The sequence below is a fragment of the Amblyraja radiata genome, chromosome 1, assembly GCF_010909765.2.
Source record: "Amblyraja radiata isolate CabotCenter1 chromosome 1, sAmbRad1.1.pri, whole genome shotgun sequence".
NCBI lineage: Eukaryota > Metazoa > Chordata > Chondrichthyes > Rajiformes > Rajidae > Amblyraja > Amblyraja radiata.
In genome coordinates, this window is record NC_045956.1 from 23,268,766 (window position 1) to 23,295,217 (window position 26,452).

The 26,452-nt window shown below is 42.3% G+C and overlaps 1 protein-coding gene across 2 annotated transcripts in view; it reads left to right on the forward strand.

Annotated features, from left to right (window-relative positions):
• The window catches only part of elovl6 (ELOVL fatty acid elongase 6), a 98,085-nt gene that overhangs the window by 66,848 nt on the left and 4,785 nt on the right, over positions 1 to 26,452 (forward strand). For both annotated transcript variants that reach the window (XM_033018856.1, XM_033018857.1), the window contains one exon: positions 23,731 to 23,882. In XM_033018856.1, coding sequence (XP_032874747.1) covers positions 23,731 to 23,882 — 152 coding nt within the window. The remainder of the gene's footprint in view (positions 1 to 23,730; positions 23,883 to 26,452) is intronic.

The following is a 26,452-nucleotide window of genomic DNA, read 5'->3' on the forward strand; positions in this document are numbered from 1 at the left end:
TTCCCATGATAACCATGAAGATTAGCATCAGACTAAGACCCCACAAAGGTGGCTCTCATACTTCTATTCTTTTGCCACACATCTATTTCCAGCCATCTGGCTCTGATCCCATCTTCTCTCATCCCCCCCACCCACCCCCACCATCAACCTTCGGAAGGCCGGTTCCAACCTGATGTAATATTTAGTCATGGCTTGAGATGGCAAGCTAGGCAATAGTGACTGGAAATCTGACCACCTTCCATCTATCTATATTTAAAACTCTGTGTGTGTGTGTGTGGCTGTGTGCGTTTCTGCCTGGCTGTCTTGTGGGTGCCACATTCGGCCTTTGATTCCATGCTACGCCAGCAGTCCGTCATTAAACTCCGTCATTTTTTTCATGTAGCTAGCTCATTCATTTTACATCCGATTTTGCACTCCTCAAAACATTTTTTCTTTTTATGTGCCATTTTTAAATAAAATCATACACCCCCCCCCCCCCCCCCACACACTCATTTTGTCGCCTCCTGCTGGCCAGCGACCATAACGCTGCTGGCGCCCGCCTCTCGCCTCAAAGACGCCATTTAAAAACAGCCGAAAGAAGCCGCCCCACGACCGCCAGCTGTCTCCCACCTCTCTCTGTCTCTGCCCTCTCTGTCTCTCCCTCTGCCTCTCCGGAGACTGCCGCCGCGGGCAAAGCCCGGTTCGACGACCGCCCGCCCGCCGCCTCGCTCGGCATCCTCAGGTCTATCCCCGCCCGTGGCCCGAGGCTGCTGCCTGGGTTCGAGCAGAGCCTGGAGCTGGAGTGAGCGCCCGCACCAACCCTCCCCCCCTCCTTCACCTCTCTTCCCCCATCCTCTCCTTCCTCTCGCCCTCTCCCCGCAGACACAGCAGAACGCCGGCTGTTGCCAGAACTGTTGCTACAATAAGCACTGCTGGACTCCAGCCCGACCGCCTGCCCGTACACTCCACCCCCCCCCCCCCCCCCCCCCCCCCCCACACATTCTCAAAATGCTCTGCAGATCGGGAGGTCACCGGAGGTCACAGCCGGTCACCGGCTTGAACATTGCGGCAGCAGTTAATGTCGCGCGAGGCATTACTCCCTCTGGGAAACCTGAAATTCTTCCGTTGATCGCAGGCCCCGTCCGACCGGCCTGCTCACCGAGTTCAGATCCGTCCTCTACCTCTCTCTCCCCCACCTCTCTCCCTCTCTCTCTCTCCCCACCTCTCCCTGTTCCTCCCCTCCCTGTCCCCCCCCTCCCTACCCCCCCCATCTCTGTCCCTCCATCTCCCCCCCATCTCTCTCTGCCCTCACTCTCTACCCCCCCCCCCCCCCTCTCTAGACGCGCCTGCGAGTTGGGGGCTATGCGTCAGTAGATAGGGTGATTACGGGGTAAAAGGAGCAAATTAATTATATTAATATATTAACAAGGGGGGTAGTTACCATGTGTGCGGGGGGGGGTGGTTAATGTGTGTGACGCCCAATGTGTCTCCCCCCCCCCCCCCCCCCCCCCCTCAACTGCACATTGGGGGAACAGACCCAACGGGTCTGCACTTGGTCTAGTTTACCTTTAAAGCCTTTACTGTTGTGAAGTTCACCTATCATTTTGGGCACCATACTTGAGGAAGGATGTGCTAGCTCTGGAGAGAGTCCAGAGGATGTTTACAAGAATTATCACAGGAATGAGTGGGTTAACATATGATGAGCATTTGATGGAACTGGGCCTCTACTTGCTGGAGTTTAGAAGAATGAGGCGAGATCTCAATGAAACTTACCGGATCGTGAAAAGTTTGGATAGAGTTGATATGGAGAAGATGTTTCCACTGGGGAGAGTCTAAAATTAGTCAGAGCCAGAGTCAAAGGACAATCCTTTAGGAAGGAGACGAGGAGGAATTTCTTTAGTCAGAGGGTGGTGAATCTGTCGAATTCTATGCCACAGAAGGCTGTGGAGGCCGTCAATGGATATTTTTAAGGAAGAGACAGATAGATTCTTGATTAGTATGGGTGTCAGGGGTTATGGGGAGAAGGCAGGAGCCCCCTTAAATGTTCATTCCTCCACCACTGTTGTAAAGTGCTCGCATTGTGTACCGACTTACAAATGCTCAGTTCATAATCATAATCGTAATTTATTAGCCAAGTATATTTTGCAACATACGAGGAATTTGGTTTGCCATACAGTCATAACAAAAAAGCAACAAGACACACAACTCCATAAAAACTGACCCAAACATCCACCACAGCGGCTCCTCCACATTCCCCACTGTGATGGAAGGCAATAAAGTCTTATCTTCTTTCCTCCTTTCCTCCCGCGGTCGGGGGAGTCGAACCATCCGGCGATCGAGCTCCCTCATCGGGGCGGTCGAACTCATGCGGCTTGGTGTTCCTGAAATCGGTCTCTCACCAGAGACTGCGTGCTCCATGATGTTAAACTCCGCAGCTCCCGCAGGTTGGAGCACCAAACGCCGACACCCGGCAAAGGGATCGCCCACTCCAAGATGTCCGCAGGCTCCGTGGTTTTGGAGCTCTAGAATTCCCAAACGAGAGGCCGCCAACTTTTCTGGAGTTATGACACGGAAAAAGTTGCATCTCTGTCGAGGATAGAGATTTTAAAAAGTTCCCCCCAAAACTACAAAACTAAAGATAAACTAAAACATGCATTTTACAACAAACTAAAAACACAAAGAAGGTAGAAATGAAGACAGATCGTTGGCGAGGCAGCCATCGTGCGGCACCCCCTGGTTAATATTAATTAAAGCAAATTCAGCTCCTTTCAAATGTGTGACCTCCACTGCCAAGGGCAAAGGAGGGAGATACCTATGGGGGTACATCAATATCCAGTTTGACCTTTCTGTCCTAGGTCTCCTCCATTGTCAGAGTGAGGCTAAACGCAAAATGGAGGAAAAGCATCTCTTATTTCGCTTGGGCAACTTACACCCCAGCAGTATGAATATTGGTTTCTCTAACTTCAAGTAACCCCGGCATTCCCTCCCTCTCGCACCAGCTTCTCGTTTCACCCAACAAATAGCTGACAATCCCCTGTTTCCATTATCATAATTACTTTTTTGCATATCTTTCATTCATTGTTCATTATCTCACTACATCATCTTCTATATTTCTCATTTCCCCTATCCCTAAAGGGCCTGTCCCACTTGGCCGTCATTTATGCACGCGTCATCATGCGTCTTCATCCGTCCGCACAGCCGTCATTTGAATACCCAGTTTATGATTTTTACCCAGTTTTTTTATGATTTTTACCCAGTTTATGATATTTATGGTGATTTTCTGAAATGTTCCAGTTTCTTGAGTGGTGCTAGCAATTGGAAAACTGCAGATGTAATGCCCCTATTCACAACATTTGTCTTTTTAACCTCTTCCTTACTCACAATCCAGGGACCGAAGAGTTATTGTCTCAACGCGGCGATGAGGTCGCGTAAATGGCTCGCAAATGACGGCCAAGTGGGACAGGCCCTTAACTAGACTGAAGAAGGGTCTCGACCCAAAACATCACCCATTTCTTTCATTCTTGAAATGCTGCCTGTCCCGCGGATTTACTCCAGCTTTTTGTGTCTATCTTCAGTCTAAACCAGCATCTGCAGTTCATTCCTACCCAGTTTCCTTCAAATCACACTTTGTCTTGACATTGAAATATATTGCATTTCCTTCATGGTTAGTAAATCCTGGAACTTCCCCCCTGTGCTCCGTCATTGCCAGTGATACCATCACTCATAATTGAATGCAACAAATGTAATCATTCAAAATGATGAAACATTTGTGGAGATAATCTTCTGAGTTTGAATTCGCTGTCAGTATCCTCTGCTCAGGAACTTGTATGAATGCTTTTCCTGTCTATCATGAGGATTGATCATTTTTCACAGCTTTTGACTATAAATCTTACTCTGAAGGTTGTTACTTTTGAAGTTTCATTTTAAAATGCATTCTTCGATGTAGCTGTAGACTAGGTTTAACTTTCTGTTGACATGCAGAGAAGTAGACCATGGCCGTCACTTCTATCTTTACCCATTCAGCAGATGCTGTTTCGATGCAGATTTTGATTAATGTTAACTTTGGGTTGAACCTTTTTTGGCATTGCATGACTGCATTGCCCAGTATTTGATTGACATCGAACAATGCAGTACGTTAACAGGTCCGACTCATCTACATTATTGATTACTTGTCTTTTCTTGCATGGCTGTTCTCTGCATTTCTTTAATTGTAGTTTAGTTTATAAATACAGCATGGAAACGGGCCCTTCAGTCACCCTTCCATGCTAGTTCTATGTTATCTCACTTTCCCATCCATTCCCTACACACTAAGGGCAATTTACAATTTAGCTTCATGATATGATGATTCTGCAAAATATCACCATGTTATCAAAAAACTTGCAATGGTAACCAGGCTTCAGTATCGTACTTGGACAAGTGGTTGTACAATAGACCCCAGGAACTACAGATGTTGGTTTACAAAAAACAGAGACATAGTCTTGGAGTAACTCAGCGAGTCAGTCAACAGCTCTGGAGAACATGGATAGGTGATATTTCGGGTCAGGTTCCTTCTTCCGACCTGTAACATTGTTTATCTATATTCTCCACAGATGCTGCCAGACCAGCTGATTTACTCCAGCACTTTGCGCCTTTAAGGGCTTGTCCCACTTTGCGATTTTTTCGGCGATTGCGAATGTCAGTGACTGACGCCCATAAAACCGTCAAGTTGTACGATATACTCACTTACGTATGCTCTCCTGCGTAAAAATACTGATTTCCTCAGCAAAATACTGATTTTCGGGTACTAAAATACTGAAATGCTCTAACAAAACTTGGCAGCTCCGGGCTAGGACCAGGGGCTAGGGTTAGGGCTAGGGTTAGGGTTTGGGACCACAGATGGGCTGTAAAATATTCTTCCTTCAATGCATGGATTTTAAACATTAATACAATACAAATTGAATGCAAAAAAATCAATTGTGCAAATGAAAAGATGCCCGAGTTGTTCAGTTTTATTTACAGATGTATTGGTCCGCTTCCAGATCCAATCAACGTCTCTAACTTTTCACAGGGAGGATTTAGTGAGTGTAGACTGAACTCCCATCTCCCATCCCACCCTCATCCCTCCTTCACCAGCCCTCCCCTCCCTTCCCCTTTCCCCCCTTCCCCCCTCTTCCTCCCTTTGCCCCGCTCCACTCTTCTCCCCCTTCTCCACTCCCCCCCCCTCACATCCTATTCTCCCCCTCTCCCTCCCTTCTCCCATTCTCTAACTCACCCCCCCACCTTCCCCGACTTCCCCCATTTGTGGACCCAGCCTGCAACCAGCGATCCCCGCATACTATCCCACACACACTAGGGATAATTTATACAAACCTGTGCATCTTTGGAGTGCGGGAGGAAACCCTAACCCTAACCCTAACCCTAACCCTAACCCCAACTCTAGGTTGATAGGCTTGGTATAAGTATAAATTGTCCCTAAGGTGTGTGGGATAGTGTGCGCGGGATCGCTGGTCGGTGCGGACTCGGTGGGCTGAAGGGCACTGCATCTCTGAACCAAAAATGACACAGGAGCCCCAGGGGTTGGACTCGAACCCCCAATGTTTTGCCTGCTCCTCATGGGAACTAAACTGTTGGCCACGAGTTGTCCCAGGCAGATCTCTCTTCCAATGGTCTCTCCAAACCCCCAGAGGCAGCGGGCTTTTCAACTGGGTCCAGGCAAAGTTGTCAATGTACCAGTGCCAGCCACTGAGTCTAAATATCCACCACCTATTTTGAAGCAAGGTGAGGTGGGGGGGGGGGGGGGGGGGGGTGTTGTTCCCAAAGTATGCATTTATCCCATAGTCAATGTTACTAAAACAGATAATGAGGCCTTTGTGCAGTACTATTAGTGGGATCTAGCTGTCACAGGCTGGGTCCACAAATGGGGGGCGTCGGGGAAAGTGGGGGGGGGGGGTTGGAGAATGGGAGAAGGAGGGAGAGGGGGAGACGGGGATGTGAGGGGAGGGGGGGATTGGAGCAGGGGGGAAGGGAAGAAGAGTGGAGCGGGGCGAAGGAAGGGGGGAAGGGGGGGAGAGGGGAGGGGAGAAGAGTGGGGGGGGGCTAAAGAAGGAGGGATGGGGCAGGAGGGGGGAAGAGGGGGTGGAGGGGAGAGCGGAGGTCAGTCTACACTCACTGAATCCATCCCTCGGTGATTGGATCTGGAAGCGGACCAATACATCTGTAAATAAAGCTGAACGACTCAGACATCTTTTCATTTGCACAATTGATTTTACTGTATTAATTTTAATATATTAATGTTTAAAATCCATGCATTGAAGGAAGAATATTTTACACCCAATCTGTGGTCCCTAAGCCCAACCCTAACCCTAACCGGGCATCACCCGCAGGACAGCACACATCAGCGTGTGACAGGGCGAACAACGTGATTGTTAATCCTGGCCAAATTGTAGAGGCTTCAGGGCTGCTGGGAGATTTGGTCAATTTGGAATTGCTCTCTGCAGTGCTGGGACAAGCTGTGGAGTGGTGCCAGTGTGTCTAGAGCCTAGATACAATTTGCAAGAAAAGAATACGAACATCTGCAGACCCTGTCAATTAGGTGCAAAATGCATAGAATGGATTGGATGGCTGCAAACCAGACATACACCTTGTAAATAATAGTAAATAATGTTGCAGAGTTCTACTTTGCCGAGTGTTGATTGGATGAGGTATTGAGCCTTGTCTTGGTTTCTTGCAGATCAGGGTAAATGTTTCTAAGTTGGCTTCCTTGAGAAGTCCGGTTTGAATACAATATATTGAGCTGCTGCATTATTGGGTTAGGGAGATGTCTGTTATGTATGGGGTTAATCTATATCTGTAATTGGATTATTGAGAGACCACCCCCATGTGGTTCGGCCCCTCAAGGTCCCGGGACATATAAAAGTCCGCGATCACGAGGCTCAGCGTCGATCTTCGGGGAGAGCGCTTGAGACTGCGTGACTTTCTGGAGTGCCTCTGTTTGAGCGAGGCCTAGAGGGCTTGATCAGGCAGATACGAGGATCGAACCCGCGGTGGGATAAGTACAGTAGTTGAACTGTAATTGCGCTTTTGTTAAAATAAAGATTAGTTGCTCAAGTGCTTGATTCAGTGTTTTTACTGAAACTAGACTGGGGGGAAGCTTAGAAACGAGCAATTTACACGATGAGACACCCTGATGTCAGCCCTGGATTTTGAACATTCCAAAATCCAGAGGCGACAGAGAGACACCGCGCGTCACTACATGCGTCACCACGCGTCACGCTGCGTCACGACGCGACAACCTCTTTTCAGGCTGTCGCCAAAAATGTTGCCCAAGTGGAACGGTTGTTATGGTAAATTGCTGAACTAATATGATCTTGTATTTGGAATATGTTAAGACATTAATTTATCTTGGATTTTATTGGCTTCACATTTAGAACATAGAACAGTGCAGCACAGGTACAGGCCCTTTGGACTACAATATCAGTGTTGAACCTGATGCCAAGTTAATCGAATCTCCTCGGCCTGCTTGTGAGCCATATCCATTCCTTCCATATCCATGTGTCTCTCTAAAAGCCTCTTAAATACTACTGTTGTATTTGCCTCCATCACTGCCACCTCTGGCAGTGTAGATGAACCAGCATTGGGAACACATTGCTCCCGAAACCATGACATAAAGCTCCGACGTATGATATGCTTCCCATAGATTCTACAGCAAGCTAAGAAAGGTAAGCTAAGGAAGCTACAGGGTGGCAAGGTATACCAGCATCTTTAGTTCCTTCCTACACTGGGGATGGAGGAATCCAACAGAAATAGGTCGGAATGGTGGCGCAGTGGTAGAGTTGCTGCCTTACAGCGTTTGCAGCGCCAGAGATCCGGGTTCAATCCCGACTACGGGTGCTGTCTGTGCGGAGTTTGTACGTTCTCCCCGTGTCCTGAGTGGGTTTTCTCCGAGATCTTCGGTTTCCACCCACACTCCAAAGACGTCCAGGTTTGTAGGTTAATTGGCTTGGTAAATGTAAAAATTGTTCCTAGTGTGCGTGGGATAGTGTTAATATGCGAGGATCGAAGGGCCTGTCTCCACGCTGTATCTCGAAACTAAACTAAATAACTTGGAGGTGCTGACCTTGTACTAGATTAGGCTACGATGATTGCAAGTTGTGACATGACTTCCTCCACATTTGAATCTTGTAAACTATAATATGATATAGTTGCCCTTATAATCTTTCTTGCAATTTGTCCAAATGATTTTTTTCCGCATTTATCTCCCCCAAACCACTCAGCAAAACATGCCTTCAGTGTAGTGCAGGGAAAAAGATGGACCCATGAGGAATTAATGTCCATACTTCAACAAATAGATTATAGAATTAATGGATTCTGCTAGTGCTTTTTGACAGACTCTTCCACCCATGCAATTGTAAAGAGCTTGAGTTTGCTCTTGGGATATGATATGTCTTTGTATTCCTGATGCAGTTTCTATAATGTAATTGCTCACAGGATTCCCTTATTTTCTCTCCAGTGTATGTAGATGTCACCAACTGTTGTGAGAGCACTCTCACAGTATATTAATCTGCTTGCCATATCTGCCTCAATCGTGCCGCTGATTGTAAAGCACAAAGTCTCAAGCAAGCATTTGTGCAAGGAGTCAAGAGTCTGCAATTTGGCATTAAATTATTTGTATTTGCCTCCTGAAGCGCGAAGAGGTTAAAAAGCTGATGTGTATGTGGTGCGGTATCCACGAATTGTATGGTATGGTATTCAATGCTTTATTTTCTCATCGTCCCACTGAAATAGCATTAAAGTGCTTGAGCAAATTCTGCATGATGTAATACAAAATAAATTCCTTCATTTAAAGCAAGCTCATCTTCCCGATACAACTCTTACATGGCCTCGCTTTCGGAGACGAGCTCCCCAGAAAGACAGCAGCAACAATCTCACCTGTTATCTGAGGTGGTGTAATACTCAAGGTGTGTTCCTACTTTATATGCAATGTTAGGGGCAGGGAAATGGCTGGCTTGTGGTTTTAAGGTTTGATTGGCATTGATTTGATTGAATGGATGCACACTTGACTAGATTTCAAGAAGGACTGCATTATAGCTGGTTATGGTAGTGCAATGGTTATGTCACTGGAGTGGATTGCAGTGGCCTGGTATATTGATCCAGGTATGGAGTTTGAATCCTGTTCACGTCCATTCTGAAATTGGAGGCTGCATGGGAACATCCGTTGTTCGGTGGTTGGATTGTGGTCGAGAGGGAGGTGCACTGTAGTCAGAGAATCTCTGTAAAAAAAAAAAGATACCTGTTTGCTAAAGACCAATAGTACCTCCTATCATCTGTCCATTGAAGAAGCTCTTACAATGGAGACATTTGTGGTGCATTCAAGTGTGTTGAGAAGGTGAAGATTAAACACAAAAACAAAACCCAAGTCCCGACTGCAACCAAATTCGCTGTTCAATTGGCGATCAAAGTTTTTTGACGCCGGACATAAGCCGCAGACTCCGGTGAGGAAAGAGAGGGGAAGGTCAGAAGACTGTTGGGAACAAGGCAAGAGGAGAGATCTGAAGGAGAGATTTGGTCAGTGGAAAGTGATGGGTGTGCAAGATCTGGGGGGGGGGGGGGACATTGGTATCTAAGAGCTATTAAGTTTGACACCCGAGGAAGAAACGTTTTTAAAAAAATGTAAAAGCTTAATGAGGAGAAGGATGTGATGGGCCTGCAGTGCAGAACAGTTTTGTGCTAGCGAGTTGGTGCTGCAGAAGGGAATGGTCAGGAGCATTCACGTGCCAGCATTCATCCATGATTCTCAGGATGTGACGACAAGATTGATTTGAGGAACACTTAAAACAATGAATATTTTAATGGGATATATTTTTTTAATGTTATTTGATTTATATTACCATTAATATTACATGGGACCTCTGGGAAGAAATGAAAGTGTTATGATGTGTGGAAGTGCAGTGTCTTAGTACTGAAAACATCCACAATTATAATCAAATAATCTGCTTTTACTGATCATTTGAAGAATGAATATTGATCAGGATATTCTCAAATGAAACTTGCCTGCAAACGTCTCACCAGAAAGATGACATCTCCAAAAATGCGGCGCTCCTTGAGTACTGTACAGGTGTGTCAGTTCAGATTATGTGCTCAGGTCTCTGACTTGACTTTCTGACTGAGTTTAGGCTAAGACCTTGAAATAGGATTTAAATGCAAAAGATTAGGATATAGAAGTATGAGAGAGTTTATTTTCAAAGGCAATTTTAATGCTCTGGATTATATTAGGGGAGTTAATAATTTAACCTGAAAGCACATTAGTATATAAGAATGGGTTAGGCGGTTGAATTAAAGAATGTGGGAATGGAGTTTAGAGCTATTAATGTGAAACAAACATTAGCAGATAATAGTTTGGGCTCATCAGTTTATTTCTGCATTTGGTCAAATCAGTTCAATGCATTCTGAATCAAATAGCTTTGTGTGAATTAAGTACGAAACCCTATCTAACCTCAGGAAGACCGACATGTTCCTGAAACAACTAGGACTCTATGTCACCAGTAATTCCACTCTTACCCAATTCTTAAAAGTGTTTAACGCATTAAAAGATCAGTAATTGTATGTATAGTGATTATTGGAAAACTGTATTTAAATTATGTACCTAATTAACTGTAATTGTTGGTATTTGGCTGCACAAATTTTTGAACTAGTGCAATTAACCTTAGTTTAATTTAGTTTAGAGAACCAGTGTGGAAATAGGCCCTTCGGCCCAGCGTGTTTGCACTGACCACCTATCCCCACACAATAACACTATCCTGCACACACTAGGGACAATTTACATTCATACCAAGCCAATTAGCCTACAAACCTGTACGTCTTTGGAGTGGGGGGGGAGGAACCCGAAGATCTCGGAGACATAGGCCACGTTTGTTTCTTTAAGATGAGGTAACTGAGGCACATGCTTTAGAATTCGGGGTGGGAGCTCCATTAAAGTTAAATGGATGTCACCTTTATGTATATTTTGTAGATTCAATTGTTTGAAGCACCGTTAATCTGGTGCAGAACGAAAGATGACCATTGTGCTATGCTTGTGATATATCGCACTGGAATAATTGCTTGAACGATTATTTGTGAGAGCACCCATGCAAACTAATTTGAGAGCATGTGAGGGACGGAGTAGTGATTGGTGAGTTGGGAGCAGGGATCATTTGGTGGGTGGGGGGCAAAAATGCAGAATGGGATCAGGTCTAGCAGCAATTGAAGTGATGTCAGTACAGGTCGGTTTTGGTGTGGGAGGGGGTTGGGATGGGTGGTGGTGGGGATGCGGAGAGTGAACAGAACTGTAGTGCCGATGATCAAAAGATAGAAAGTAATTAACAACATTTAGCAGAGTCCTAATCCTGTACAGCGAAAGTCATGCGCATTACCAGTGATAGTTGCTTCTTGGGACAATGGTTTGATTTTCCCATTAGCTCTGCAGGCATGGCAGGGGAATGTTGCAATGTGACGCACAAATTGCATCAGGCACGCCAGAGCAACTCGTGTCACTAAAGTGACTGGTTGGATTTTGCCTTCTAACTGCAGGGTGGATCCATTCTCAGTTGGGCAGCACTGAGATGAAATGTGCGAAAAATGTACTTTCGAGGCCAGTACTTAAAATGAAGATGATGCACAATTTGTTTCAACATGCATGAAAGTGAAGTAACACCGTAGATTGCCTACGGAGATGTAGGAATGACAAAATATCAATCAAGATCTTTTTGTTTTCCTTGTCTAGCTACACTTGTTTTTTATCTATGTGGTTTTAAAAAATACACAACTTTTGCATGTCCTGCCAGCGTTTAAATCTACAATTCCATAATCCTGCAACCACTCTTGAAAAACTGAGCATGCACTGACATAAGTTGATCTGAATTTTTCATAGAAAAATCAGTAGGAACAACTTATTTCTACTGTAATGTAATACACTTTTGTTGATTATCTGGATAAGTGTCTTATTGGTACAGTGGGTAGCAACATTGCGCTACCTCCAGTCCTGAGAATTTGACCATCTATTAATAAAACTGTCAAGATTTTTGGATATAAATTAGTTATACTGCAAGGAAATCACTGTACAGTAATATGCTGTTACCTTGCTCCTAGAGTTCAAGTCTGATGTACCTCACAAAACAGACTGCTGGGGTAAGCAGTTCATTTTAATGCTATAAGTACATTAGCTAAACAATAAATTAATAATAGTTACCACCCAATGCATGTTTTAAGCTTGCCGTTATTTCTCTTAAACTTTAGTAGCCTCTAGGTAGAAGTAATTATCTGAAAATTAAAATAAGATTTGATATTTCTTCACTAATTTTAGGTCCTGGTTATTGACTTGGTCTCTTTATGTAGCTTCTCTTTTGCGTAGTATAGTACTTGCTTCTCGTTAATAGTGTGTGGAATCTGTAGGTGGTATTGCCGCTGTAGCTCCAAGTGATAACTGTGCATCTTCTGAGTGTGTAAGGCGCCCTGCGAAAAAACAAGGTGCAATGGCCATAATGTTTCGGACAAAGACCCATCATTTATTTATTTACCTCTGTACCCCACAATTTGAGATTTGTAATAGAAAAAAAACACATGTGGTTAAAATGCATATTGGCAGATTTTATTTTCGGGTATTTTTATACATTTTGGTTTCACCATGTAGAAATTACAGTTATGTTTATACATACTTCCCCCATTTCAGGGCACCATAATGTTTGGGACACATGGCTTCACAGGTGTTTGTAATTGCTCAGGTGTGTTTAATTGCCTCCTCAATGCAGGTATAAGAAAGCTCTCAGCACCTAGTCTTTCCTCCAGTCTTTCCATCACTTTTGGAAACTTTTATTGCTGTTTATCAACATGAGGACCAAGGTTGTGCCAATGAAAGTCAAAAAAGCCAAGATTTATTTATTTATTTATTTTTTATTTATTTATTTATTCCGAACAAGTAAAGACATTAACGACATTAATATTAACAAAATCGAAATTATCAAACAATTGGACATTACAATCAATATTTACAAAGCAATGAGAAGAACAAAATCAAAGTTCCAATGTCCAACTCTGTGTCTGTACAAGCTCGAAAAGGAGTGAGAAGAAGAATAACTTATTAAATCTCACCCCTTTTCCCCAACACTTCTACCATATCTAAAAATCAATTCATTACTATTAATAATACTACCCTAGGCAATTTCCCGTAATACCTACAGACATACATACATACAACTATTATGTACATACAAACTTCATAACTGAAGTACCCAAACATAAGTAAACAATAGTAAAGCAATAGATAAACACTAACCCCCACTTGTCAACCATCCCCTCCATCCCTGTACCCCTTGAGAATTATTTTTTTATATATCCTTTTAAAATGATTCATGTTTGTGCATTGCTTCAATTCCCCGTTCAATTTATTCCACACTCCTACTCCACAAACCGAAATACAAAAGGTTTTTCTAGTCGTACGGACTTTTTGTTTCTTAAAGTTAAATATTCCTCTTAAATTGTAACCCCCCACACGCTCGTTAAATAATTTTTGAATGTTTCCAGGTAAATTTTTATTTTTGGCCCTAAACATTATCTGAGCTGTTTTGAATGTAACCAAATCTTCTAATTTTAATAATTTTGACTCTAAAAATAATGGATTTGTATGACCCAGATACTTAGCATTATGGATAATACGAATTGCTCTTTTTTGCATCATGGTTAATGAGTGTATCGAATTTTTATAGTTATTACCCCAGACTTCTGCACAATAATTTAAGTATGGTAAAATCAATGAACAATAAAGAATACGGAGTGATTTGTAATCCAGAGCTTGCTTGGCTTTGTATAATACAGAGATACTTTTTGACAATTTTAATTTTACATGTTTAATATGTGATTTCCAGCTTATTTTATCGTCAATTATAACCCCAAGAAATTTATTTTCATGCACTCTTTCAACTTCCACCCCATTTATCTTTATACTTACTAGTGTATTTATTCTACAATTACCAAATAACATTATTTTAGTTTTACTCAGATTTAATGAAATTTTATTCCTATCAAACCATATTTTCAATTTACCCATTTCTTTTATTATTTTATCCAATAGCTGTTTTAAATTTTCCCCAGAACAAAAAATATTTGTATCATCTGCAAACAAAACCAGCCTCAAGACATTGGACACATTACAAATATCATTTATGTACATGATAAATAATTTTGGGCCCAGCACTGACCCCTGTGGTACACCACACACAATGTCCAAGCATGTAGAATTATGACTACCCAGATTTACAAACTGTTGCCTATTCCTTAAGTAGCTTTTAATCCAGTCCAGTACTATTCCTCTAATTCCATACCTCTCCAATTTTTTTAATAAAATATCATGATTAATTGTATCAAATGCTTTTTTTATGTCAATAAATATCCCAGCTGCATATAATTTCTTATCAATGGCGTTTGTGATGTCTTCAATTAATTCTAGTATTGCAAGTGATGTTGATCTATTTGTTCTGAATCCATATTGACTTTCTGTGATTAATTTATTCTTTTCTACAAATTTGTCTAATCTATTATTAAACATTTTTTCTAATATTTTGGAAAATTGTGGGAGTAAGGAAACAGGTCTATAGTTTGTAAAATGATGCTTGTTCCCAGTTTTGTATATTGGTATTATTTTTGCTATTTTCATTTGAATTGGGAAAGTACCGGTTTGGAAGGATAAATTACAGATGAATGTTAAAGGTTTGGAGATCCCCTCAATGACCATCTTAACTAGCGACATGTCAATGTCGTTGAAATCGGTAGACTTTTTATTTTTACATGTTTTGACAATATCCAACAGTTCTTTTTCTTCTACTGCCGTAAGAAACATAGAGCAGGGATTTCTCTCCACTAAATTCTCAGGAGTTTCTCCAGATGTCCCTGAATCGGGGATTTGTTTAGCCAGGTCTGGTCCAATATTTACAAAAAAATTATTAAAACTATTAGCTATATCTTCCATATTGTAATTTTCCTTATCCTTATCAATAAAATACTTCGGATAATTTGTTCTCCCCGGACCATTTCTGATAATGCTATTAAGTATGCTCCATATTCTTTTTATATTGTCTTTATTTTCATCTAATTTCTTCTTATAATAATCTTTCTTGCTTTCTCTTATGATGTAAGTTAATTTATTTTTATACTTTTTATATTTATTTTCTGTATCTTTAGTTCTCTCTCTTATAAAATCTCTGTATAGGGCATTCTTTTTTTTACAAGCATTTTGTAATCCCTTTGTAATCCATGGACATTTAGTATAGTTTGATTTTCTATTATATTCTTTAATTGGACAATTTTTATCATATAATGACTTAAATATTGCAATAAATGTTTCATAAGCACTATCAGTGTCTCTTTTTTGGTATATTATATCCCAGTTTTGTGCCAATAGATCCTTTTTTAGTGCATTGATAGCTTCCTCCGATCTCACTCGTCTATATTCTATTAATTTGTTTGGTTTGTTGTTCGTGTGGATATTATCATAAACTATAAAAACTGGCAGATGGTCACTTATATCATTAATTAATAATCCACTTACTATTTTATTTTCCACATCATTATTAAATATATTGTCAATGAGTGTAGCGCAATGGGAAGTAATTCTACTAGGTCTAGTGATTTTAGGAAATAGACTCATGCTGTACATAGTATTAATAAAATCTTCTGTAAGGTTGTGTTGATTAGGATTTAATAGGTCAATATTGAAATCTCCACATAAAAACACTGATTTACTACTTGTTGTTGAAAACATACTCTCCATCCAGCCCCTGAAGATTTCAATATTTGACCCCGGTGCCCTATATATACAACTAATGATTACATTTTTAATTCCACCATTAATTATTTCTATAGTTATACATTCGTGCAGATTGTCAACCACAGTTGTCATATTTTCTACTACCTTATAATTCAGAGTTGTATCCACATATAGTGCTACCCCTCCTCCCGCCTTATTTTTTCTATTGATGTAATTGAAATCATATCCGTCCATCTCAAAATCAATTCCCTTTTCCTGATTAATCCATGTTTCAGATATTGCGATAACATTGAATGGCTGTAAAAATTTTTGTAAATACTCTTTAATACTATTAAAATTCGCATAGAGGCTCCTACTATTAAAGTGTATAATCGATAATTTGCCTTTTACATTAATATTCTGATTATACTGATCCTCTGTGTAGTAGCAGCAGATATTTTTGTCGTTGGAATTAAAGTAAAAATTATTGTCCGGGTCTATATCGTATTCCAAATCCTGTAAATTGTGATCGGTATATTCAAATGGTTGTAACTTCAGTTGTTTCTTTTCACTTATTATTTTAATTACTTGGCTACCATTTCCAGATGTAAATGACTGAATTCCTTCAGTGTATGCCATAATTGCGTGTGTAACTAAATTTCACCTCACAATCCCGTTTTATGATCATTGGTATTTGTCCAGTTCTGCAATATCTCTAATGACCAGCACTTTGGCTTCCTCTGGTGTTCCATTTAATTTAATAAAGATTTTACAGTTTGCAGTCCAGGTATTTAGTATTTGTTTCTGTTTCTTAAGGTTTCGTGCTTGTCGGGCTATATCGGCATTTCGTTTTGTTAGGTGTTCATTCATAAATACTTTTGTTCCCTTCAACTGTCTTCCTTGTTTTAGGAGACTAACTTTATATTTTCTGTTGACAAACCTTATTATGATGGCTGGTTTGTCATCGCTATTTTTATCCTCTTTGGATTTTCTCCTGGGCAGGGGGTGACAAGCCTCGATGTTATCGCAGTCCAAGTGTATTCCTTTTGACTGCAGGAAGGCCGCCACCTGTTGCTCCGTGGAGCTTGTATCCATTGCCCCGGGCTCCCCCCCGCTGTCTTCAGTCACCGCCCGTGCGTATGACCGGGGCTTTATACTGAGCCCGGTAATGATAACATTATTCGCTCTGGTGTACTGCTCCAGGTCCGCAACTCTGCTCTCCAGGAACACCAGTCGCCGGTCCTTTTCGGCGCTCTGGATCCGGAGAGCCTTTACCTCCGCCACCAGGTCGAGGATGGCTTTCTGCTGTTGTTTGACAGCAGAAATCTCCACCGTCATAAAATCCAGCGCTCTTTTTATTTCTTCGCCTTCCTCCGTTGTTATTGCCTTCTTCGGAGGCATGGCTGCCACTGGTTAGTCCTCCTACAAATATTACACAAAACTACGAAATGCTCAGGTCCGTCGGCAGCGCTGCCACACAGGATAATAATAATAATAATAATGGATGGGATTTATATAGCGCCTTTCTAATACTCAAGGCGCTTTACATCGCATTATTCATTCACTCCTCAGTCGCACTCGGTGGTGGTAAGCTACATCTGTAGCCACAGCTGCCCTGGGGCAGACTGACGGAAGCGTGGCTGCCAATCTGCGCCTACGGCCCCTCCGACCACCACCAATCACTCACACACATTCACACACATTCACACACAGGCAAAGGTGGGTGAAGTGTCTTGCCCAAGGACACAACGACAGTATGCACTCCAAGCGGGATTCGAACTGGCTACCTTCCGGTTGCCAGCCGAACACTTAGCCCATTGTGCCATCTGTCGTCCCAAGAGACTGAGAAACAAGAATAACACCGTTAGAGACATCAGACAAACCTTAAGCTTATCAAAATCAACGGTTTGGAAATCAACTGGTTAACCGCAAAAATAGGATGTCCCCAGGTTACGGTTTGTCAACAAGGACTTAAAAGAGCAACCACAGTTCTGGAAAAAAAGGTCTTGTGGACAGATGAGAGGAAGATTAACATATCAGAGTGATGGCAAGAGCAAAGTATGGCGGAGAGAAGGAACTGCCCAAGATCCAAAGCATATCGCCTCATCTGTGAAACACGGTGTTGGGGGTGTTATGACCTGGGCATGTATGGTTGCTGAAGGCATAGAAACATAGCAAATAGGTGCAGGAGTAGGCCATTCGGCCCTTCGAGCCTGCACCGCCATTCAATATGATACTGGCCCACTTATCTTCATTGATGATACAACTGCTGTTGGTAGTATCATAATGAATTCTGAAGTGTAGAGAAAACACATCCTACCTGCTCAATTTCAAACAAATGCCTCAGAACTCATTGGCCGGCAGTTCATTCTACAACAAGACAATGATCCCAAACATTCTGCTAAAGCAACAAAGGAGTTTCTCAAAGCTAAAAAATGGTCAATTCTTGAGTGGCCAAGTCAATCACCTGATCTGAACCCAATTGAGCATGCCTTTTATATGCGGAAGAGAAAACCGAAGGGGACTAGCCCCCAAAACAAACATACGGTGAAGATGGCTGCAATACAGGCCTGGCAGAGCATCACCAGAGAAGGCACACAGCAACTGGTGATGTCCATGAATCGCAGACTTCAAGCTGTCATTGCATTCAAAGGGCATGCAACAAAATACTAAACATGACTACTTTCACTTACATGACATTGCTGTGTCCCAAACATTATGGTGCCCTGAAATGGGGGGACTATGTATAAACTACATGGTTAAACCAAAATATATAAAAATGGCTTTTATTAAAATCTGACAATGTGCACTTTAAGCACATGTGATTTTTTTCTATTACAAATCTCAAATTGTGGAGTAGAGGCAAATAAATAAATTATGGGTCTTTGCCCCAAATATTATGAAGGGCCCTGTATTTTCTGCATTTGGAAATATACAGAAATATACCCAAATTGTGTAACAAATGTGCAGAAGATGACAAGAAAGGACCTGTTGTGTAGGAAGGAACTGCATATGCTTGTTTAAACCGAAGATAGACACAAAAATGTGGAGTAACTCCAGGACAGGTGGCATCTCTGGTGAGAAGGAATGGGTGACGTTTCAGGTCGAGACCTTTCTTCAGACCTTCATTCCTTCTCTCCAGAGATGCTGCCTGTCCCACTGAGTTACTCCAGCTTTTTGTGTCTAGAAAGGACCTGGTGATGTGTTGAATCTGTCCCTGGTTCAACTACGGCAGATCATCACTAAGGGGGTCTGAAGCAATAATTAATTTCTCCTCTAAAACTTGTCTAGAGCCCAATTTGTCCTACTTTGTCAAGAAATGAAATTTCTGAATGCAACTGGAGTAGAGTTCTGACCACGCTCACGAACTGTACATCTAGTTTTATATCCTATTGACTTAGCCATACATGTGATGCACTTTGCATTCCACCAAAGGATGATGATCCTCACAATGTTTAGATAACTTATATTTTGCCAATTGTTGAACTGTAGTTAATTGTACATTAGTAAAACAAATACTTAATATTCCTAGCAAGGATACCAAAGGCAAAAGGAAAAAGCTGTTTTGGTGGCACCACAGTGTGTCATTCTATCGTTCTTTGCTAACTACACAGAACAGTGTCTGACTGGTGGTACACAAAAATGCTGGAGAAACTCAGCGGGTGCAGCAGCATCTATGGAGCGAAGGAAATAGGCGACATTTCGGGCCGAAACCCTTCTTCTTCTGACTGGCACCTGTTTTATTCCTTACATTTCTTTAAATTTAAAAATATGTAGCTTTTCCCACATGTAATTATTCTAGTTAAAATGATAATTTGCATCTGATTCTAATAAGTAGAGTAAGTTATACTTGGTGAAATAAATTGCTCAATCAGGGTATTGAGCATAGACAGACGTTGGGACGTTATGTAACAGTTATACAGGATGCTAATGAGGCCACATTTGGAGTACTGTATTCAGATTTGGTCGCCCCGCTATCGGAAGCATGTTATTAAGATGGAGAGAGTCCAGAGAAGATTAGCAAAGGTGTTGAAGGGCTGAAATGTACCGAGGGGTTGGGCAGGCTTTGACTTTATCCCTTGGAGTGCATGTTGAGGGGTAATCTTATAGAGGTGTATACAATCAAGAGGGAAAATAGATGGGTGAATGCACCAAATTTTTTACCCAGAGTAGAGGAATCAAAAAATAAGAGGACATATGTTTAAGATGTAACATTTAATACCAACCTGAGGAGCAACTTTTTCACTCAGAGGGTGGTGGGTATATGGAATGAGCAGCCAGAGGAGATAGTTGATACTATAATAACATTTAATAGACACTTGGACATCCAGGTATATGGGTAGGAAAGGTTTAGAAGAATATGGGCCAAATACAGGCAAATTGGACGAGCTTGATGGGCATGGACAAATTGGGATGAAGGGCCTGTTTCTGTGCCATGTGACTTTAATTTGGGTCAGCCAGCATCTATGGAGAGGAAACCAAGTTAATATCTCAAGTCAATAATGTTTCATTTGATTCCAGTCTTTTTTCTCTCTCTCCACAGATGTTGCCTAACCTCCTGAGAGTTTCCAGTTTAATTTTTGTTTCATTTCAGATGTACAGAATTTGTAGTATTCTACTTTCGGACAGGAGCAGTTAAGGTTTCTGAACTCGGATTGGTTGTTCAAAGTGTATTAAGAAATATTACATTTCCTTTCGTCTCTTGCAGAATAGTTGCTCAAATGCTGGTGCTGGATTTGCTGTTTGATTCATTGGTCTAAGTGACGAGCTTCTCAGCTTTAATCCCATCTATTTTCGGTAACTGCTGCGGTTTTATGCCCCTGTCCCACTTAGGAAACCTGAACGGAAATCTCTGGTTTCCATGAGTTGCCAGAGGTTTTGGCCACTCGCTTGGAAAGCCTCGACCGAAGCGTGAGCTGCACCTACCGACCAAAGATCCTGCAGGATCTTTGCTACCAACTGCACACTCACACACACACACACACACACACACACACCCACACACACACACACACACACACACACACACACACACACACACACACACACACACACACACACACACACACACACACACACACACAAACACACACACACACCGCGAAGGTGGGGGCCAGGGAGGAGCGCTGTCTGCGCAATGAAGAGGAAGGTAAACGGCTGCCACAGAGTACGCAAGTCCTTTAGAGAGCGCGGGGGGGAGAAGTGGGGGAAGAAGGAGTGGAGACAGTTTTAAGAAGTTTAATAAAGTTTAGTGAGCATTTTACTTTCCGGCGGATCTTCTAGGTCCTCAAAACTCCAATGAGTCAATCAAAATGGCCGGTCAGCTAAGGAGATGGCCTTCGACTACCTGTAAGTAAATAGCGACCCCACTCCACTGGCTTCGACCAAACGGCAACCTATTTTTAAACGAGGCCGGTTTTGATTTTGTTGAAATAATCGAAGGAACATAGAAGAAGCCTCGACCACGCGGAAACCACTTTCGACCATTAGGGAGAGTGACCAAAACCTCCGGGAACTCATTGGAAACCTTGCGTGGGGCACAAGGTCACCAGAGGTTTCCGTTCAGGTTTCTTAAGTGGGACAGGGGCATAACTCTCTAAAATGCGAAGTGCTAATTATTGTAGGTAATGAGGCCTCACATAGTTAAAGTTATTATATTTTGACGTCAGATGTTTATGAAACTAATAAATGATTTAAGTGTTGGATAATAAATGTGAATGTACCACTGCTAACTTTTTTTTAGTTTTTACCATTTTCAGTAATTGCACTGAGTAGCAGTTCTAGTGTATGTCTAGTGTATTGCTGAGGATTGAAGCTAAAAGATATATGGCAAAAAATAAAAAACTTTCATGCTTAACTGCGCACGTGTGGAAGCCAGAGAATTTACTCATTGTTAACTTTCCGATTAACAAACATGGTGGATTTTTTATATTTCATGATGATGGAACAAAATTGCACTTCTAACTGGGTTAGCACGTGGTTTAGCATTGCACAAGTCACCGTGATTTTCAATGTTGCAGTGAACTTTGTAAAAAGCAAGCATCTGTGAGATTTGGCATTACTTCAATTCCTGGAGGAAAGTTAATTTTAGCAGCCTTGAATATAATGCAGCAAAATCCTTCCATCTCAAATGTCACTGTACCTTAATTGACACATGTATCAATTAAATTAAATATTGAATCTATCTCCAGGATAAAGCACTGAGCTGACATGTAAACAATCCATTTGCAGGAAGTTAAAAAAAAAACCCCATCTGATTCTCTATAATTCAGCCAAGCCAAACAAGCTGCAGTAATAGCCATTGCTCAATTTCATGTATATTTTACACATTTAAACAAAATGCCTACATATATGTCTTTAGGGGTATCTGGTACATCGATGGGTGCTGCCACTAATGCCAAATCTGAAGTCACCAAAACTGAACACAAAATTGAACCATCCTTGCTGTAGGGATTTGCTTTAGTAATTCAAGTCAAGAGTGTTTTGTTGTCATATGTCCCAGAAATTCTTACTTGCAGTCAGCACAACAGAATATGTAAAGATAGTACAGTGTAAACAAAATAATAAATAAGAGAGAAAAAAAGGTCAGCGTGTGTGTATGTGTATATATATACACACACATTTTCACAAATACATATATTTTATATATATATATATAATATATTATATGTATGTAGATCATATAAATACACAAATGCACACATAATTATACTAGAGACTTTAAAAGCATTAAAACCAGGAAAATAAGGGCAGGGCAAACAGCTTAAAATAACAGAAAATCTATGACGCAAAATGGCATGGTTCAATGATGGCATGGTTCGGTCAAGCAACCCATGCATCTCGGCCTGAGCATAATCTCCCAGGGCCGAGGTCTGTCTCAGTGGATGGAGTCAATTACACCCAATGATAGGGTGTGGTCCCAGGCTCCCCATATTCAGCAGCAGCATTGTGCTCTCAAATGACGAGTTCTGAGAGCTCCAGTCAGTCATTCTCGCATTGATCTCTCCAGGTGCTTGATTATAAGGGGTGATTTTAACTTCCACACTCCATGGGAGACACTTTAATTCAGGCAGAGTTCATTATTTTCGGTGTGATACGCATCCCATATTATTGTGAATTAATTACAAAGGTCAAGTTGCATTTGTCCATTTGATCCAGTTTTTGTTGGCTTTCTTTGCCTCACAAATTGGTTTGACTCTTTTGTAGGAGGTGACCAAGGGGATTGACAAAGTCTTTGTAGACCAGCGACACTTAATGCAGAAGGTTAGAATATGTTACGAGATTGATCCCTGGGATGGCGGGACTGTCATATGAGGAAAGATTGAAAAGACTAGGCTTGTATTCACTGGAGTTTAGAAGGATGAGGGGGATCTTATAGAAACATATAAAAGGACTGGACAAGCTAGATGCATGGAAAATGGTCCCAATGTTGGGTGAGTCCAGAACCAGGGGCCACAGTCTTAGAATAAATGGGAGGTCATTTAAGACTGAGGTGAGAAAAAACATTTTCACCCAGAGAGTTGTGAATTTATGGAATTTCCTGCCACAGAGGGCAGTGGAGGCCAAATCACTGGATGGATTTAAGAGAGAGTTAGATAGAGCTCTAGGGGCTAGTGGAGTCAAGGGTTGATATGGGGAGAAGGCAGGCACCTATTTTCTATGTTTCTATGTTACTCTCTAAACGTATGAAAATAATTAAAACACGAAACCATCAAGTACATAAAATACAAAGAGGAAATGACACTTGTATAAAAGTGGACCGCCATAATAAGTGACAAGTGAGAACACTTAAAAATAGGTGCACAAAGCCTTTCCACATGCAAGTTAAGCATGAAACAAAACATTAATGGCTCCAATAGTCATGCAACATTTTCTACAGTCCCTTTTCTGCATTGCACAGCTTTCAGGAAAAAAAAAAACCTTGTTATTCATAAATAGCTTAATTTTGGTACGGTTATATTATGCCTCATTATCTTGGTGTCTTTTTTTCCTCTTTAAAGTATTATCGGAGCTGTGCGTACTGGAGCGTACATGGTGTATATCCTGACAACCAGTGGCTTGAAGCAGTCGGTATGTGATCAAGGTTTCTACAATGGGCCGATCAGCAAATTCTGGGCATATGCATTTGTGTTGAGCAAAGCACCTGAGCTAGGTGAGTGAGGCAGAAAATGTTGTTTTCGCTGAATGCTCTGAGCTAATCAATGGTGAAATTTGTACTCTGCAGAAATCATGAACCGAAGTCACTGATATTAATCAAACACTGTTTTATTCTCTCTGTATAGAATGCGTGTGGTTGTCGTGGAACAACGAAAACAAAAGAGAATGACCCTTTGCTTTTAATTTGACTTCATGCCAGATTCTGGGTTTAAAGCTATTCTAAGCGACATCGTGATTCGAGCCATATCAGTAATTACATTGTACTTGGACAATCTAAAGCTCAGCCTGCATCTCCGGCTGGCTAATCCTGCTTGGTTGCAGTCTCTTGCCTTGCTTGTAAATGACTTTCTGCCTTGTCTCCCCATTGCTCCTCAGAGAAGTCTTAAATGGCGAATGAAAGTTATCTGTGGTGACATGAAATCTACCTGAAAAATGTTTTCACTTCATTTCCTCCTCTACTATTTTGTGCTTTAATATTATTGATGCAGATATGTATATTATAGATATTGTATGGATTATTTGTGCACACATCAGCACTGAAAGGGAACCCCAGATAAGGGGGTTCAAGGCTGGGCTGTCTGGCAGCTGCCTTGGTACCTGCGATCTGCCTCTTTCAGTGGAGTGACTAATTGGACTGTCAGACCAGGGCACTGTTTCTTGCCGCAACACTTTCAGATGTGTTGTAAGTACTGAGTGACTATTTTTCCACAGGCTCCTGTGCACAACTTGACTCTCCTTTCAGTCTTCTGCCGTATTAAAACCCTTTCATCTAGAGACGCTCGAAATGGTGTGGCAGGATTGAGAACACTAATGGAATTGGTGCTTAAAGGGATTGTGATGGCATTCTATGCAGAGAGAAGTGTTACTGGCAGTACTGCTGCAGAAGGAACTTGGTGCCCTCTTGAGATAGGCGTAGAATTTGGCCCACCAAGTCTACTCCGCCATTCAATCATGGCTGATCTATCTCTCACTCCTAACCCACCCCCCCCCCCCATTCTTCTGCCTTCTTCCCATAACTACTAATCAAAAATCTATCTCTGCCTTAAAAATATCCACTGACTTGGTCTCCAGAGCCTTGTGCGGATTCCACGGATTCTGACTAAATACATTTCTCCTCATCTCCTTCCTAAATCCTCATCTCCATCATAAGAGATAGGAGTAGAATTAGGCCATTCGTCCCACCAAGTCTACTCTGCTACCATCAAGTTAGTAGCAATGAATTTCAGACTACTCTGTGGCAACGGGCTGCCAGTCAGGGCTGGTGCTGAGTGGATTGTGGTGAACCGTGCTGAGGCGTGGGGCTTTGCTGTATCTTGGTCGACGTGGCGAGCGTGATCATGGCGGGGGGAGCGGCTGCCGGCCACAGCTCCATGTTTTTACAAACCACCCGGATACTATGGTCGGTCACCTGCTGGACGTGATGGAAACTGCTGCCTCTCTGTAACGTCAGCTGCGCGAGTTCTCCCCGGTGCTTTTCACCTACCGTCACCTCCAACAGAGAGTGGGGGGGGGGGGGGGGGTGAGAAGGATTGTAGGAACCAGACAGTCAATCAACGCTTGGAGTATTCGATCGTCAGCAATCACCGTGCAACTCGTTGCTGAGTCGGCACATTACTTGCCCAGCCCCGCCCGTCACAAACCCTCACAGACAGGGTATCTCCAGGCTCAGTTTAGTTTAGAGATACAGCGCGGAAACAGGCCCACCGAGCCCGTACCCACCATCAATCACCCCGTACACCAGCACTATCCTTCACATACTAGGGACAATTTACAATTTTACCAAACCCAATTAACCTACAAACCTGTACGTCTTTGGAGTGTGGGAGGAAACCCAGGCGTGTCACGGGAGAACGTACAAACTCCGTACAGACAGCACCCGTGGTCAGGATCGAACTCGGGTCCCTGGCGCCTTGAGGCAGCAACTCTTCTGCTGTGCCACAGTGCCGCCCTGTTGTGGAACTTTGTTGAAAAAACCTTGCCTGAAGTAAAATCTTTTGTTGGACAATCATTATTAGCCGGAGATAGACTCAAGCTTAATTTGCTAATATCAGCTTTAGTATTAAGAATAGACTAACGAGATTTTAGACGTTTCTCTGGACTATTTGTAGAGGACAACCCACCATTGCATTTCTGACTTGTGTTAGGAATTGGGGCCAGGTTGTTGCCACTATAATGGGAGTGCAGGGATTCACACCAAGTTCCTGATACCATGTCCAGCTTGCCTTTTTTTAAATACACTCTCAATCTCTATTCTGCCAATAAAATCAGCGTTCCTCGTGCTCTTTTGCATGCAGTGTTTGTTAATCTGGGCCCAAGGCTATTTTCCGATCTGCAGATCCCCCCTCGGGTTACGGCAGGTTTCCGTTCTTGAGAACTCTTCATGGCACGAACAGTTTACAAGTTGGAAATGCAGCCGTGAATAGAGTTCCCACATAGCACAAAATAGTTTTCACAAGACAAGTTCTCGCATAACACAACCCTACAGCGGTGGGTTGTCCCATAGGAACAGAGAGTCTGAATAACCATTAAACCAGCATCTGCAGTTCTTTCCTGCATATTTCGTCT